The sequence below is a fragment of the Lygodium microphyllum genome, chromosome 8, assembly GCF_053477565.2.
Source record: "Lygodium microphyllum isolate KBCC chromosome 8, Lygodium_microphyllum_v1.1.10, whole genome shotgun sequence".
NCBI lineage: Eukaryota > Viridiplantae > Streptophyta > Polypodiopsida > Schizaeales > Lygodiaceae > Lygodium > Lygodium microphyllum.
In genome coordinates, this window is record NC_141142.1 from 119,281,195 (window position 1) to 119,298,845 (window position 17,651).

The 17,651-nt window shown below is 41.9% G+C and overlaps 1 protein-coding gene across 2 annotated transcripts; it reads left to right on the top strand.

The window, feature by feature from the left end:
- The first annotated feature begins 2,739 nt into the window (after positions 1 to 2,739).
- LOC148032793 (translocon at the outer membrane of chloroplasts 64-like) lies at positions 2,740 to 17,205 on the top strand. 2 transcript variants are annotated; one of them, XR_015691666.1, is made up of 13 exons: positions 2,740 to 3,264; positions 3,360 to 3,512; positions 3,640 to 3,764; positions 4,264 to 4,389; positions 4,543 to 4,725; positions 4,835 to 4,976; positions 5,088 to 5,256; positions 15,626 to 15,760; positions 15,860 to 16,060; positions 16,174 to 16,301; positions 16,397 to 16,434; positions 16,524 to 16,593; positions 16,903 to 16,970. XR_015691666.1 is itself a non-coding variant. In XM_087683461.1 (13 exons), exons 1-13 carry the CDS (start codon positions 2,810 to 2,812, stop codon positions 17,007 to 17,009), a joined length of 2,046 nt encoding a protein of 681 aa, XP_087539587.1. In that variant the 5' UTR covers positions 2,742 to 2,809; the 3' UTR covers positions 17,010 to 17,205. The 2 variants fall into 2 exon arrangements, 1 of the variants encoding a protein (XP_087539587.1); XM_087683461.1 differs by having other exon boundaries at positions 2,742 to 3,264; positions 16,383 to 16,434; positions 16,903 to 17,205.
- Positions 17,206 to 17,651: the final 446 nt, after the last annotated feature.

Consider the following 17,651-nt stretch of genomic DNA (forward strand, 5'->3'; position numbering starts at 1 on the left):
GCATTGTACCTCTGACTGGAGAATAGAGCATGGATTGTCTTTGCTTGCAGCCTAATGTTGAGATCGAGGATGTCAGTCAAGCTAACTCCATTATTTGTGTACACCTGGGCCTTGTCCATCCCTAGCATACTGTAAACATCTCTTTTGGGCCACCTCTCGGGCTTGTTGAACCAGCCCTAGAGCTCTTTCTACCATTTCGGGGATCAATTTTATTTCTACTTTGTGAATCTCTCCTCCTTATCTCACTATCATGGTGCCATTGTTCTATTTGCATCAAAATTTTGTAGGAATTCTATGCACTTGCTGTAGTTAATGGCTTGGCCAACCTTCCCCATATATTACCTCTAAGGCTCTCTCCCTCTCAACATTTGGTCATGTCTTGGTTCTATTAGCGAGTGCTAAGACACATTGAACCTCACACATTTCTATGTCTAGCCTTAGCTTTTGAGCTCCTTGCTCGTGGTTGTAGGTAGCCATACCCTACAATGATTTCCTTGCCAACCTCCGCTCTTCCTTGAGATTGGCTATTATGTACTTGGTTGGTCTACCATGATGCTCCATTTTAGTTTGTAGGTCATATCAGGTTATTGGACGTTGACTGGGAATTCTCCCAAGTCAAGCTCATCATTTTGCACATAATTGCTCTTCTTAAGGCGGCATGACTTGCTTTAAATGCTTGTCTTTCCTACCATGGTGCCTAAGCAAATATCCTCAAATTCTAAGATATGTGTGTCTCTCACCTTCTATGAGTTGATGGGTAGCAAGCCTGCTACTAGAGTGCACCAAGGCCATCACAAGTAAGGATGCAGAGAGGGTAAAGCAAGGCCTTCCTACTACAAGCCCTACAAGTAGACGTAGAAGGAGAACTATCCATGCAACAACATGTCTATTCTTGGTCTCATATATACTCCAACAAGCTATCCATCTATGGGATCCAACGATAAGCTCATAATAACATGTCTTTTTGCAAGCATTCTCTTTCTAACATGCCTCATAGTGGACAACAAGGTTTACATCCTAGGGGGGCACATGTAGAGCTAATGTGTGAGCTTGCTATTGGCCATGCATAACCTTTACAAGTCCCTCTTTAGCACTGGGCTCAAGGCCAGGAGCAACATCTAGGTAGAGTTGTGCATTCCTTGGCCATCTTGGTGGCCTCCTTCCCACACATTGCTTGCATCTTTATCACCCCATCCTTGAACTACCTTACCTTCATTCACTCTTGCTCGCAAACTAATGATTCCTTATTCACCTACGAAGCCAACCCCTCTAGCATGCCCCCCTACTACATCATTCACATTATTGCCTTCTTGTCCACATCATGATTGAAGTCCCATCACCACCACCAACATGCCAACTGTTGTCGCCATGTCATTCTTCACGATCATCAATGCCACGCTAGTCATGTGTATTGCAACATGCTAGAAACTTTGATGAACACCATCTACGTTGACTAGTGTGGGTATCATGAATTGGTTGTTCATTGTTGGCATCCCCATGCAACAACTTAGACTTGAGGGGTGAGTTGATGTTGATGGGGAATGACAATGCCTTTGCAAACATGAGACAAAAAGGCTCGGGGATCTACTAGAAACTTCTTTTCTAGTCCTCAAATGCATGTCGATCTATGCTATCGGCATCCACATAAACATATATGCAAGTAACATGGTATAATCATGGCTATAATTGTCTATTAGAACAACACAAATGTACTATGTAGGGTCATGAAAATTTACATGCTTATTAATGTAGATGCTTTTTCACATGGCTCTTTGATCTCCTCATTTTTATGTCTTGTGTTTTTATCTCTCTTTACAATGATTATTGTATACAAGGGAGTACTTTGTAGGAACATTTCATTTTGTGCGCACGTGTGCGTGTGTGTATGGGGGGGTGAACTAGGAGAGATCCTTTCTTGGGCACCAAGTTATATTTGCCCTATGTATATTCTTATATAGAGGGAGCTTAGTTTGGAGTGCAATTCAAATATATGAGAGAGAGAGAGAGAGAGAGAGAGAGAGAGAGAGAGAGAGAGAGAGAGAGAGAGAGAGAGAGAGAGAGAGAGAGAGAGAGTGTGTGTGTGTGTGTGTGTGTGTCACAATCACTAACCTCCCTATCGTTGAAAGGGTATTCTTGTGATATAGGAATCTATTATCTTCAAATCATTTTCATGGCCATACAAAGAGAACCTTGTAATGATAGAGGTCTAATAGATTAATTTGCTTATTTAGAAGTTTTGCGAATATGCAATGCCATTTGCAAGTTATGAAGCTCAAAGATATTCAATTAGAGTAAAATGAGATTCATGTAGAGAGCTTGCAAGGCAAGTCCTCAAGCTATTGGTGGATCACCATAAATGGAGTTACGTAAAATAAATAAGATTAGGGTGTATAGTTATGATAAGTTGTGAGAATTGGAAAATGTTAATTCTAACATCGATGAATATTTTTCACTAGATTGTTTTGCACTCCTCTAGATATGCTTGATTCCTTTTTCAATTAGGGAATCATTTCTGCTCGCTATATCATGAGTCCTGTAGACCCAACAATGTGGCTCAATGAGCACTAGTCCACATTACAGAGGCACCATGACACTCGAGCCTTGCACAAGTCTAATGCTTAAGAGTAGTGGTTCTTAACTCTACATAACCTGCAACCGCTTTAAAGCTTTGATACTAACATTTTGGCATAATCATACAAGTGCATGATGAGATTGATTTTTTTTTTGAGAGCATCGAGGGTGTAGTCCTAGAAAGAAGATAGCGCAAAAACTCACTACTAGTGTGTGTGTAGAGCGGAGGGACGTTCTCATGTGGAAGGAGACGGCGTCGTCGTCATCCCCATCGCCATCACCGTCGCCCCCTTCCATTGCTGCATCGTCCGAGGCCGACGATAAGGGAGGGGGAAGCAGCAGCAGCGGCAGCAACATCAAGGACAGCAGCAGCGCCATATCCTTCGACGAAGGGAATTCTGCTTCCTCCCCCCCTTCTTCTTCTCGCGGCAGCAATAGCAGCAAACCAAGGGGCAGCTTCTGCTGGACCTCCTCGTCCGCTATCATGTCCGCTGCTGCCGCACCGGCCAACATCTGGGTGCTCCTCGGGCTCGGTATCGCCGGCCTCATCCTCCTCACACGCTCCAGGAAGAAGCAAATCGTCAAAGACTTTGGTGCATTCGTCCAACATTTCGAGCTCCTCCCTCCCCCCCAGCCCGCCCCTCCAATTGCACCCCACCCTCTCACCAATCTGACCTTTGCTGTCAAGGACATGTAAGTCTGCTCCTGGTGTTTTTGGAAAATTTCGGCCTTCAATGCCGCCTGGCACAAATGAGGTGTTTTGAAGAGTTTTCTGACTCTCTCCGCAGATTTGATGTGGAAGGATTTGTCACTGGATTCGGCAATCCGGACTGGGAGCGTACTCACGAGCCTGCCTCTTGCACTGCCCCAGCAGTCTCGGTCCTTGTTCATGCAGGAGCCAAATGTGTTGGCAAGACTCACATGGATGAGATGGCATACAGGTCTGCTCAAAACACTAGCTCTCACGATACCCCTGTTTTTACCATACAGGGCGGTTTAGTTGGTTGAATATATGCATGGATGTCCCTGAGCCCCGATTTGTGTGCTGTGTCTATTACTGGAGAACAGCATCAATGGAGAGAATAAGCATTATGGAACACCTGTCAACCCAGCTGCACCCTCTCGAGTTCCTGGGGGCTCATCCAGTGGGTCGGCTGTAGCAGTTGCAGCAGGGCTGGTGGATTTTGCTCTCGGTGAGTTAAGGTTTTCAACATACTGACCGTTAGTTTCAGCTTTTGCATGGAAGTTTGTTGGCTTACACACTATTGTTTGGACTATGGAAATGCACGCATTGAATGTGCAACAGAGGTGAAACTCTATCATTACTCAAAGCTTCTTCTACAATAAATACCGACATCAAGAACTTCTAGTTAAATTGCCCTATGATGTTTATGTCTGTATTGTAGGGAGAGCAAAAGTCAGTCACATGCTACGTTACTATAAGAGTATATGATGCTAGGACAATCCTAATGCCATGTACAACTAGTTGTTTCTTGTTTTGTTTTGGTGGTTTGGGGTTTATGATTCAGTATTTGCCTAGATGAGTTACAAGCTTTCGGTCTACATGTAGTTTCATACTTCTGATAAAAGCATATCATGTTTGTGGTCTGAAGGTGATGCTTTTTCTTTCTTGATTATTAGATTCAGTTTTTCTGGCCTGATCTGTTGTGATTGTGCTTTGGAAATGAACAGGCACAGATACTGGTGGTAGTGTAAGGATACCAGCAGCTTATTGTGGGATTCTAGGTTTCCGTCCATCTCATGCAGCTGTGTCATGCATCGGTGTTGTGCCTATGTCTCAAAGCCTTGATACTGTGGGTATGTTTTACCTTCACACATTCCTTTATCACTTTTGGTCAGCTACTTTTGCTGAGTGCTTGTGTTGTGATGTTGGGGAGATACGTCAACAATTTACATGCTCGTAATGTTTGGTTATGATTTTGTGGTGTTGGATTACTTGGATGTATTCAGGTTGGTTTGCGAGGGACCCAAACATATTACGAATTGTGGGTAATGTCTTACTACCACAGGCCTACTATGAAGTGAAGCAGCCAAGGCGTATCCTAATCGCAGATGACTGTTTTAAGCTGCTATCGACAGTGGATTACAGGATAACGTCTGCAGTTGTGAACTCTTTTGAAAAAGTATTTGGAAGTGCGTATCTCTTGTTCAGCTACTTTTTTGTGCTGTTGCATTTGGTTAATAAACATTTACCACCCATACTGTCCTAAGCTTGCTGAGATGTGTGATTTTTTTGGTTCAGGACAAGTAGTAATACGAATGAAACTGGGTGACTATCTTGCTTCCAATATTGACACACTCAAAGGTTTTCAGCCGGAAGGAGAAAATGAGCCTACTGTGGCTGCTTTGAAATCTTTGAGGAATGCATTGCAGTTGCTTCAACAGTGTGTTTCTAATGCTTACCAGTTTTATTTGATAGCTTTATAGCTCTGTGAATATCTGCTAGTAGCTTTCTCAAACATATGACATCATTTTTTTCTGGTGGTGCATTGTAGGTATGAATTTAAGAAAAATCATGAGGAATGGATTGACAATGTGAAACCTGCATTGGGTCCTGGCATATCAGAGAGAGTTCATGCTGCATTGCAAAGAACTTCTGAGAACGTGGAAAAGGCCCTTATAATCAGGGACAAGGCTCGAACTGCTCTATGCAATCTCCTTCTGGTATGTATTGTGCTCAAACATGATTAATTTACTGGAAAATTAATTTAAAATTGGGTTTCTTGGGATGCAAACGAATGTATTGTTGTTAAATTCAAATCTCATAAACATCTTCTAAAATTGTATAGTTTGTGGTTTGACCATACAAGTGCACTATTTGTAAAGGCGGTAGCAATTTGTATGCTTAGAAAGCTTGCTATAGATTAATACAGATCATATACTCCAATTTGATAGAAATAAGCAGAAGCTTTTAAAACAGGGGCACCATAGATCATTAGATTGCAAATTCTTGCTGTGCTTGCTGTCAACTGCATTCTGTTCAGGGAGGGTGACTTTTGTGACCATGCAGTTGACTTTCCACCCAGCACACTCCCCTCCCCCCGACAAAAACAAATACATCTCCCTCCCCTTGACAAAAACAAATACATCATCATCATCAAAACCGCCCCCCCCCCACCCCCCCCCCCCCCCCCCCCCAAAAGAAAGAAAGAAAGAAAGAAAAGAAGCTGCCCTAAATACATAGGGCCGAACAAAAGAACAAGAACACATGAACTCAAAAATAGGAAACCTCTCCTCTATAGTTGCAACAAAAGAACAAGAACATGAACATATATAAAGGCTGCCTCTCCTCCATCTCACATTCATCTTATACATGCACACTGCAGCCTTAATATGTTGCTTGCTCAAAAATGAAATGCATTCACGTAGTGTGCCCGTCCAACCATAATACGTGCATGCAACTACATTGCTAACAATGGCAGCCAAGCAACGGGTGATCAAGGTGCCACCAAGGTGCCTTAGAAAGACATTGATGTTAATGTCAATCATACCAATCCTTGACTGTAGAGAGAAGAAATAACTGGATCTTGATGCATATCATGGATCAAGTTCATTGAAAGCACATCATGACATGGATTCCCCGCCTTTAGCAAGACCACCAAAGTGTCTTCTCAAGAGGGAACAAATTAGGAGCTAAGATGGCTTTCTATCTCACTTTCCATCATGAACTTGGAAGGCAAATCAGCTCCAGGATTTGAATTTGTCAGATTTTGTCTATACCTATAGAAAGGCACTCTCAAGGTCCACCACACATGCATATGGATGTGGCTTACATGCCCCACCACCACCACTTGCTCACACTCTCTTTGGCATTGGAGAGTCATGAGGGATGATGGCACCATTAGGGCTAGAAGAACAATTCCAAGATTGCCATTGCCTTCATCGCATGATTCGAATTGGAGTCGGTATTTGAGGATGATCAAGAATTGGAGGTATCCTTGTGCTTTTTCTTCTCCCTCCTATTTTTGCAACATTGCTAGTTGCTTGCAGTCCTTGTGGAGGTGTCCCTTCTTGACACAGAAGTTCAATCATTTAATGCAAGTCTACCATTTTGTTGGTTGGCCACTTTTGGGGGCGTAGCTTATTTATAGTTGCCCCCAATCCACCGTGTTTGTGGTACATCATTGCCAACCCTTCTCACCTTTTGCCTGCCTCATTGACACTTTGTGTTGCATATAGGGGCTGACTAAGTTCAGCCTTGTACTTTCAATTTGAGTCAGTTTGGTTCTTTCCATTGCACTATGCTTCTTGTCTCCATCTTCTCTTCTCACTTGAAGCTCTTGTTCTTTTCTATTGTGTGCTTTCACATGGTATCATTTAGCAAGGTGGGAGCCATACCTGATTGAAATGGAGCATTTGTACATGGTGAAGATTGCTGGGTGACATCATTTTCGGGAATATCTATGCATTTCCATTTGAGAGGTCACAAGGCCTTCCAATCCACTGTGTTTGACACTTTGTGTTGCATATAGGGGCTGAATAAGTTCAGCCTTGTACTTTCAATTTGAGTCAGTTTGGTTCTTTCAATTGCATTACTCTTTCTTGTCTCCATCTTCTCTTCTCACTTGAAGCTCTTCTTCTTTTCTATTATGTGCTTTCACATGGTATCATTCGGCAAGGTGGGAGCCATTCTTGATTGAAATGGAGCATCCATACATGGTGAAGATTGCTGGGTGACATCATTTTTGGGTATATCTATGCATTTCCATTTGACAGGTCACAAGGTCTTCCAATGCTGTGTTTTGTGCAGGCTCAAGCTTCTAAGGCTGTGTTTTCACCTACAGCAGCCCATATAGGTTGTGTCTTCCTCAGCAATTTCCTCTTGCCTTTTGCAGCCACCCACTATTCTACTGCTGCATTTTGTTAGTCTCATATGTTAGAAGTGGGTGCAGCAATGGAAGCACAGAAGACTGCTGTAATAAACCGCATAACACAAGAGAAAGGGGAAACAGAAGAAAACAAAAGAACAATGCAAAGGGAGAACTTAAAGATGTGTTTAGGAAATGGAATCCATATACCCAACACAAGGCAGTCATGTACAATTGTGAGTCATGGGCTGTGTGGGCATTGGCATTGCCTTCCTCTCTCCAACAGACTTGCATAGAGATCTACACGTACAACATGTGAGTCATGGACTGTGTGGGCATTGGCATTGGCTTCCTCTCTCCTACAGACCTGCACAGAGATCTACATGTGGATGTTGATACAAACAAAGGAGGAGGGAGTAGAATATATAGGCATGGAATAATGCCATCAAAAAATAGGTCGACTAGCAATAAATTGCTTAAATAATTAGAATGATGAAATAAATAATACCTAAAATACCCTATAGTGCCTAACCCACAAATAGACACGCCCAGACTCATGAGTTGACTAAATAGCTAACACTCTCTCTCTGATCATGGGTGATTTGATACAATACAATGATATGATGATAGTGACTCATCATACTCCATACAACATAGATCACTAAAATAGGACCATGGATACCCAAATAGGTAATCAACAACTGCCAAGGTGCCTTGAAAAGAACTTGATGTCAATGGCAATCATGTCGGAACTTGAAAGTAGAGAAGAATCATAACAGCTCTTTGTGTCTGTCAACAATGCCTTGCAATAGCATATATGAGCACCTTGTTAACAATGCGTCTGAGCATATGTGGCCATGGATTTCTTGCCTTTGGCCAGACCACCTAAGTGACTTATTAGGTCTGCTCAACTGCTTGAAAATGCTGGAAATGACTTGGTGACTATATAGAATTGTTTGATTGATATACAGGAAATGTGTAACTGTGCGTGAGAGTGCTAATTGTACAACGGTAAATTGCCAATGCCTATCCAAGGGTGAATAAATCTCTAACACAGTACACCCCCTCTTAGATTGTGGATGGGCATAAGGCTCAAGGATTTGGAGTGTTGTCAAATAATGGCCTTAGGAAGAGCCTTCACAAACAATTTTACCAAGTTGTCCTTTGTCTTGCAATACACTACATCAATGGTCTCATCCAAGATATAGATCTCCTCCTTCAAATCTCCGTCAAGGAATGTAGTCTTCACATCAAGTTGATAAAAAGGCCATTTCCTATGACTGGCTAAGCTAAGAACAGCCCTAACGGTAGCCATCCGAGTTGTAGGAGCAAAGGTTTTATGAAAATCTACTCTTGGCCTTTATGCAAGTCCTTTTGCAATGACCCACACTTGTGCTTATCCAAAGTCCCAACTATGGTACTTGGTCTTAAATACCCACTTGACTTCATTCACCTTCCTATAAACGTGCCAAGGCACAAGATTCCAAGTACCATTCTGCTCAATTGTATCCATCTCTTGCTCCATAGCCTTCTTCCAATGATGTGATTGCAAAGCCTCCTTCATTGAGGTGGGCTCCTCATCCTATATATGGCATGAGACATCAGACAATAGTTTGTACAAACAAGCCCGGTAGTGTGTGTTTGGTTCCTCCAAGATTGTTGCGGGCCATCTTGCGGCTGCCACTCATCGGCAACTCCCTCAATCCTTGCATCGCAGAGTATATCACATGCCCAACGAGTAGGCGGTTGATAATCCCCTCGTCGCTTTGCCTTTGCCAAAGTCTCTAGAATGTCCATTGGTGTTGACTCAATGGGGGAATTCCTTGGTGAAGCAATCTTCTCCTCCACTGATGGGGAGCCTCAAGAGGCATAGGCTCCAAAGGCATTGGCTCAAGTGTCCAACTATCACTGGGATCTCCAAGGATGGAAGGCTCAACATCCCCATCTGTAGCTGAAAGCTCTGCGAACCAAATATCTTGACTTGTGTATACCTCTCGTGAACCTGGATCATAAAGCTTGTATCCTTGGGATTGTGAGCTATAATCCACAAACATCCATCTTTTGGAAGTTGGTTCAAACTTGTCCCTATGTTTCTGTGGGATGTGAACATAGGCATCTCACCCAAATACCTTGAAATATGACACATTCGGCTTTTGACCAAAGTACACCTCAAAAGGTGTCATACCAACCACAGTCCAGTGCTGATGTAGGGGATTGATTAAGGATGTTGGACAGTAGTGGCCATTGCTTCGGCCCATAGACATGGAGGTGTGGTGAATGCCACGATCTGCACAAAACCTAGGTAGCTTTTGGAGACAAACTCCTCTTCTTTGTCCGAATGTAGCCTCTTGAGTTTTTTGCCCAACTTATTTTCTCCTTAAAGATCAACTGATCCTTAAAGTGTGAGAATGCTTTTGACTAAAATCATTACCAAGTAGCATAAAGTATTAACTCTCGGACTAAAATCATTAATAATTAGCATAAAGTATAAACTTCCCTTAAGAACTTTGTCCTTATTGTCCGCATAAGTTTGTTGAAACAAGCTCCAAGGGCACCTTAGTTCTACACGAAGCCTTGTTGGGAATAACGTCTCTATGCTGCTTGTCACGAATCCAAGACACACATGGCAGATGGCTCATCCCAATCTCTGGCAATCCACTCATAAGCTGACCACGAGCCGCCTTCCTAAGTTCCTTATAGTTGAGGTGTCCAAACTGAGCATGCCATAGCGGAGTTGGAGTCAGAGAAGAGAGAATAAGAGAAGTAAAGGTTGATGAAGTCCGCATCTTGTAGCATTCTTCTCATGACCTGCACAAAGAACCTATGGAGAATCTCCGTTAAGAACATGAAAGAGTCCTCATCAAACTCCACTAGGAGACCAAGAGCACAAATCTTGCTCATTGAAAGAAGATGATATCCCAAACCTGTCACATAGAGAACTTTTGATGTGTGGGCACCACCCTTACTCGTTCGGAATCAGGTGCATACCACCTTTGCCTTTGATAGGGAATCAGATAACTTTGAACGCATTCACACCACCACTCGAGTCTCCACAACCAAACATGAATAGAAACAATCAGGAGTGAGCTTTCTAGCTTGCTATTGTCCAATTTGACACGAGCAGAGAATCATCAGACTAACATAGAGTCCATAGACCATATCAGATTTTTGCCCCTGAGTATGATCTTATCCTTATGCATAGGTCTCAGTAGGAGGTTGAAGGTAAGCATGAGTTATCTCCTTTAGATTTGGTGCACTGAACTAATAATCTTGTAGGATCTTCGGAATCTTCACTATGAATTGGCCATCCACAAGTGAAACCTGGCTTGGATTACACTACACTTTCACAGTACTTTTCTCCTATGCTAGATATGAACCCTATTATGTCATATTCTATGTCAACTGATTCTATATTTTCTATTGGATTAGGGAATGCTGGTCAAGAAGGGGCTCTTCAAAATAACCTTTGGTTTTTGAGTAGTTAGGAAGACATGTATTCCTTTATGAACTCAAAACTAGGTAAGAAGCTGAAAGAAGAACTTGTAAGTATTTCTTTTCTTGCTTTTCCTTCAAATGATTTTATTTCTCATGATCAATTTGGAGTAGGTGCATCTTCATCTAATGTATTTAATGGACAAAAAAAATCAATTGTATTTCCCATAACAACATTTGTTACTAATTCATTTGGGCTCCTACCTATCCCTCCCACATCTTCCACTGCATCTTTTTTTCCGCTTCCATTAAGTGTACTACATTTATCACCACACACCTTGGGGGGTTTTGCATACTTAGACAACCTTTAGAACCTCTACATACCCGTTTTCGAGTGGTGTATCTATACATGGAGGCTCGACCTCACACACACACACTTTCGGGTTATTTCATATACTGGAGTGTGGAATTGTTTGGTATTGTAGCTTGCCTCCATGGCATTACGTAGCGGACCATCCGGTCATTATGTTGTACCCTAGTTGATATTTGGACAAGGCTATCGTGTCCTAGTGCCTCTACCTCCGCCTATGGTATCATATGGATCTATACTTGTTTCGGTACCTTTGCATCAATCAATACTCATTGGACATCCGCAACCTATTTTTGTCTAGCTACTATTATCTCCTCCTCCTCCTCCTCCTCATCCACCACCACCATCACCACCACCACTATCTTATCCTCCACCCTATTCCTCCTATCCACGTTCATAGATACCTCATGGTTTTAGCTCCTTATCTGCCAAGTATGCTTTTAATGACAATACTCGTTTCAATGGGTCAAACTACACCACTTCGTCAAATTTAAAGAGGCATGTCTTAAACCCTTAGAATTTATGGGATTTAGTGTAGGGGTTGGAATCTCAACTTGATCTAGCACTTGTTGCATAGAAGGTCATCTGCTCATGAAAGGCTCGTAATGCCTTTGCTATTGTCGAGCTTATGCAAGGCTTATTGCTTGAGTTTCACTCTGAGCTTTAGCATTTCGACTTAGCATCCAAGTGTTGGGTACACTTAACTAATTGCTATGTGGCTTGGGATAGGATCTGTCGCATCAATTTGGATCATGAGTTGCAAAACTTTAGAATCACAGATAAGGATTACTTGAAAGTCAAGTTAGCTGAGTATCAACATCTTCTCGTTGAGTTTTCAACCATTGGGGCTCCTAAGTCCTTTGATGATCAAGTTACTTTATTTCTTAATAAGTTGTCAAGAAAATGTTTTCATTTTGTGCAATAGGTGATTTCATAGCCTCATATGCCCACATTTTATGAGTTACAATGTCAGTTGTTACATTACGTATGGTCTTTCAATCAATTTCATAACACGTACTCGATAGAGGGGGACTTTTATTGCATCTTCTTAGAAAGTGCGGTAGGGCAAGGGAAAATAGAAATGAAATCAAAATCAAAATCAAAACAAGACTAGTGAATCCCAAGGAACCACACATGTACTCTCAAACTTGGATGGTAGAATGTACATAAGAAGAATAGATATTGTCAACATTATCAAAAGGTTGACAATTATGAGGATGAGTGTTGATCTAAGGCAAGAGACACACAACCAAAATCCAAGAATCAAACCACCGCATCCCAGTTGGGTAACCCCCAACAAGGGAAGTAGGGTGGTGGCAACCCCTAGCAGGGGCAATAGCGAGGCTAGATCCACATTGACATTGGTTAGCTGTTACAGTTGATGAACTATTGAACTCCAAAGGGTTTTTTTGATTGGTTTGTAGAGACCCACATCATCTTCTTAGAGACATTGGATGTGAGTCTCGTTCACATCTGTGAGTTGGCTGTAGAGGCCTACTCGTCACAGCCGAGCACATTAGCATGTGTTTGGTTTGTGGACAATGGAGCTACCTATCACATGACCCCTATAGAGGACATTTTCATTTCTCGAGTTCTTACAGTCGGGAGAGTCCGCGTAGGAAATAAGTCCTCAATCAAGGTTCGGTAAGTGACATCGTATATCCTTCCCTCAGTAGTCTACCACACGTGCGGAGAAACCCCTTAGGCTCATTTATGTAGATCTTTGTGGTCCCATATCCATTGCCGCCTTGAATGGTACGCTGTAGTTGTTTTTGATAGTGGATGATTTCTCTAGGTACAAGTGATGTGAGGGCAAGTGAGGGAAGTCTAATGCAAAATATTGCATAATGTCTCTCTCATAAAAAATGGCATCCCTCCTAACAATCACCTTGTTCGTCCGAGGATTGAACAAACAATGGGCTTTCGCTTCAAAAAAATAGCCCACAAAGATCAAGAGATTTGCTCGAGGAGTGAGTTGTCCTATATTTTCATCTGGAGTATGCGTATAATCACAACTATCGAAGACTCCGAAGTGAGAAACAACAAACCAAGAGCCTAAAAATGCCTCGTATCAAGTCTTTTTAAGAACCGCCACAATCAGATATCAATTAAGGATGTACACCAAAGTGTCAACAGCCTCAACCCAAAGGCGCTTAGGGATCTTTGTTTCGAACAACATAGAGGGTATCTTATTTATGATTGTCCCATTCCTACACTCTACGTCTCCATTCTTTATAGGGGAGTTGGTAGAGATAAGCTAACGTGCAATGCCCGCTCCAATAGAAACTCAGAGAACTCGTGGAAGGCAAACTTGCCACCAAAATTGCTCCTCACAATACCCATACGAAGACTAGTCTATTTATGAACGAGCAGCACCCAAGCACTAAAATGAGTGAAGACATTTAACTTGTACTTGAGAAAGTGTACGACTCAGATTTTGTGGCCATTGCAAAAATCAAGGCAAAACTTTGTGCTACATTTGAGATGACGAGCTTAGGTTTGTTGTCTTATTTCTTGGGGATGGAGATTGTAGGGAAATATCATTCTATCCTAGAAGTATGCCCTATAGTTGGTGGAACAGTATTGCATTGATCAGACATGGCCTATGGCTATGCCTCTTGAGCCCACTATCCACTTACATAAGGATACCTTGGGTCTGCCTTTTGATGCTCATACCTACTATCCACTTACATAAGGATACCTCGGGTTTGTCTTTTGATGCTCATATCTATTACTTTGTTGTAGGGAAATTACTTTGGTTGATTCGTACAAGGCTAGACCTTGTGTACTTAGTTAGTTTGCTTAGTCAATATTTTAATACACCTAGAATGTCTTATTGGATTGCTTATATTTGTGTGTTAAGAATTTTAAGGTGTATCTATAATTATGGACGAACTTATGGTCATGGTTTATGCTTGCAAGGATACATTGATTTTGATTCGGCGGGAGATCCTAACACTCAACGCTCTCATGACAGCTACCTCTACACCTTGGGCACAACGCCCATCTCTTGGGCTTTCGTTTTTGCATGTTTCGAGAGTCGTAACTTTGTTGCCCACACCCCGTTCGGTGAGGACATCATGGTCAGAGACCTTTTCCTTGCTATATGCTATCATCTTGCACCTGATTCCAGCCTTTATCTCTACATATGAGCTGTTGCTTGGATCTTAGAGCTATCACATGCATCTAGGAGCTATCACCTGGTACCCTAGAGATGTCACCTATTGTCAAAACCTTACGTTTGGTACTGATGTCATCATTTGGAGTTGTCGCCATGAGTCAGACATTGTCAGTATCATTTAGAACCTTGCATTTGTTGAGCTTCTCTTGTTCAGTTGTTACCCAATTTTTCTCTCCTTAGGTATTTGCGTTTTTTGTCTCTCTCTTCTCACTACCTATTTGTATTAGATCCAGCCTCTTTGGTTGTTTGTTATTGTTTGACACAGGGAGGCTACCTTGTTGCATTTCAAGATCTGTTTCGGAGTACGACACATTCTCCAGCTCATAACCTCTAGCTTTATCCTAGAGATACGAGAGTTCGTGGTTCAATATTCACTGCATAGTATGTTTGCTATATGAGCACTGTATATTCAATAGTCATTCACTTCATTATTCATTGTATGTATTGTCTTTGAGTTACCCTAACCCTAATTGTGTTTTGTGTTATTAGTTTGTGCTTTGTCATATGATTGGTTTTGTGTTTTTTGTGTTTAGAACATTTCTTTACACATCACGCATTGGAGAAGAGAAAAATATGTATGGGCATCATCGGAATCCCTGTCATTTGGAAGAGTAGTGGAGGCTGAGGACTCCCAATAGCTCCAAAAACCATGGACCATAATGGTTTTTGCACAAACCATACTTTCATGACAGCACTCTATGTCAAGTAATCAAGGCTGTGAAGTTTGTCATTGGTAGAACAATAGGGAGGAGCCATCTAGAGAGGATAGGACGAAAAGGTAAAGAATAGGGAGAGAGTACAGCTAAACACAACACAGACTGAACAGACAAGAAGTTCACACGTAGTGTCAAGAGGAGCTGATCATAAAAAGACTACAAAATCTGAGAAAATCAGGGAGAAAACAGTGGGCAAACAGTGTCTGATGGCTGAAAACACTGTTGCCCAGCCTGCACAAGGATTAAATGCTGAAAATAGCAGCTGTAGGTCAAAATGCAGACAGTCAAGGCATTACATGCAGTCATCAGCATTAAAATGATGGAGAAAATAAAAAACACAGACATTTGAGACTAAATGCGAAATTTGCAATCAATACTGGAACATGTAGATTTGGTTGAAAACGTGAGTGCAAAAAGCGCAAAAGTTAACCTTCTCTTTCATGCAGTTTAGTCGATCATAAGCTCTTCAACTTCATCTGAAGATATACATAAATTAATGTATGTGCTTTGTTTGGTGAACCTGCAGGATGAGGGGATCCTGGTTATACCAACTGCTCCGGGTTCACCCCCAAAATTGCGTTCTAAGGTTTCTGCATTGGCTGATTTTCGGGACAGAGCATTTAGTTTATTAAGTGTGGCCGGAATGTCAGGCTGTTGTCAGGTAAACTCCACCTAATTCGATATTGGTGCATGAATGAGGTTATTGTCTTCTGAAGTGCATGGTTGTTTCTCAAATTGTTGGTTGCATGGTGCTTGCCAGGTGACTCTACCTACTGGAAAGCATGATGGATGTCCAGCAGCTGTATCGTTGATAGCCAAGCATGGAGCTGATCGCTTCTTATTGGATATGGTTAATGTGGTCTACCCAACACTTCAAAAGGAAGTTGAGAACATAGCTGCCAATAGTCCAGCTGCAAAAGCAATACAGAGACCAGAGCTTGCAGAGGCAGCTAAAGAAAGGGTATAACATGTGAAATTGGCATATTCGAAATGTCATGCATGTGAATGTAATTTGCTGAAGTACAGTGTCGAGACTTATGAGTCAAGCTAATGGATATAGTATATTTTTAACAGGGAAATGCAGCCTTTAAAAAGAAGGATTATAGAACAGCAATAGATTGTTACACTGAAGCTGTACGTCTTGATGGGAAAAACCCAACCTATTACAGCAATCGGGCGGCAGCATATTTAGCAATGTGCAGGTATTTGATGTGCACTGCTGGGCTATTACTTTTTGTTCTTTTTCTGGACAGGAAACTAAAATTTACTAATTTATTATGCAGTTTTCACCTTGCAGAGGTGGACTGCAGCAAGGCTATTGAACTTGATAAGAAGGTAGGTTGATCTAGTGTTCTACTATTATTATTGATATTCTTGTTTTCCATCATGGTACTGAGGGACCTTTATTTGTTTGTGGAAACTAGAACGTGAAAGCTTATATGCGAAGGGGCACTGCTCGAGAATTCTTAGGTTACTACAAAGAGGCTGATGAAGGTAAACTTTATTCTGACCTCACTATTTAGCACAATGTATTGAATTCGGTTCTCTTCAACATCATGTATCAAATTTGACTGGTGTGTCTCTTACAATAGGATTGTGCTATATTACTAAATTGAAAGCTATGGTGGAAAATGGGAATTGTTTACACTTGCATGCTTTCTGGAGGGAGGGAAAAGGGTGGTGGGGTAGGGGAGGGGGAAGGCTGGGGGAGGGCAATGGGTGGGGCAGAGGGGGAGGGAGAGGAAGAGCGAGAGGGAGAGGGAGAGAATTTCTACCTAACTCTCTGCTTTGTTCCTTGAACAGATTTTAAACAGGCACTTATTTTGGAACCTATGAACAAGACAGCATCAGAGGGTGTTAACAGATTAAAGCAACTGATGTATGGCTCTGTGTCAGGAGCTGTTATGTAGGATGTATACAGCATGGCAAGCTGCATATCTTGTGAAGTTCCTGAAATCTGTGTTTTTACACCTTTCGGGAAGTGTGGTTGTATTGGGTGCTTCCCTTTGATCCTATACGCTTGAGCATATACAGTAGAACTGGCAGGCTTAGGCAATTTATTTCCCATTCTTTGTATAGTTGGGGTAAGTATTCATTTCTTTTAGCCCTTTTGACTGGGGTATTAGAGTGTTTAATATCATGCGCCTAGCAAGGACATGGCATTGCGGGTCACGAGTCCATGATTTACTTGAATAGCTGAAGTTTTGTAACATTCGAGAGGAAGATGCTGTAAAAGCCCCAGTAACGAGAGACAATCTTTACATTGGCATTGCTGGTGAGTACTAGTTTTTCTGGGCCTGTTGACTAGGGTGGTTCTCACGAACCCAGCAAAGAATAGAGTCAATGACACACGGAATAAAGACATTTTTTGTTACATCTATCACTCTTGTACTGTGTGTCTTACTGGTGGTCATTTTTCTTTGGCATACAAAGACTTGGCAAACTTTCAAGAGAACCCTCGAGATTAACGTGTTTGAAGAGCTTCTTGCACTGAAACAGCAGGTCCAGAGGCTTTCTTCTCCAGATTGGATGTGAAAAACCGACTTTCAACA

Bases quoted from the DNA above. Each gene is read 5' to 3' on its own strand.
- LOC148032793 (XM_087683461.1), top strand. From the start codon at position 2,810: ATGTGGAAGGAGACGGCGTCGTCGTCATCCCCATCGCCATCACCGTCG. The intron at 3,265-3,359 runs GTAAGTCTGCTC...CTCTCTCCGCAG, and splicing joins ACCTTTGCTGTCAAGGACAT to ATTTGATGTGGAAGGATTTG. The intron at 16,061-16,173 runs GTATAACATGTG...TATTTTTAACAG, and splicing joins CAGAGGCAGCTAAAGAAAGG to GGAAATGCAGCCTTTAAAAA.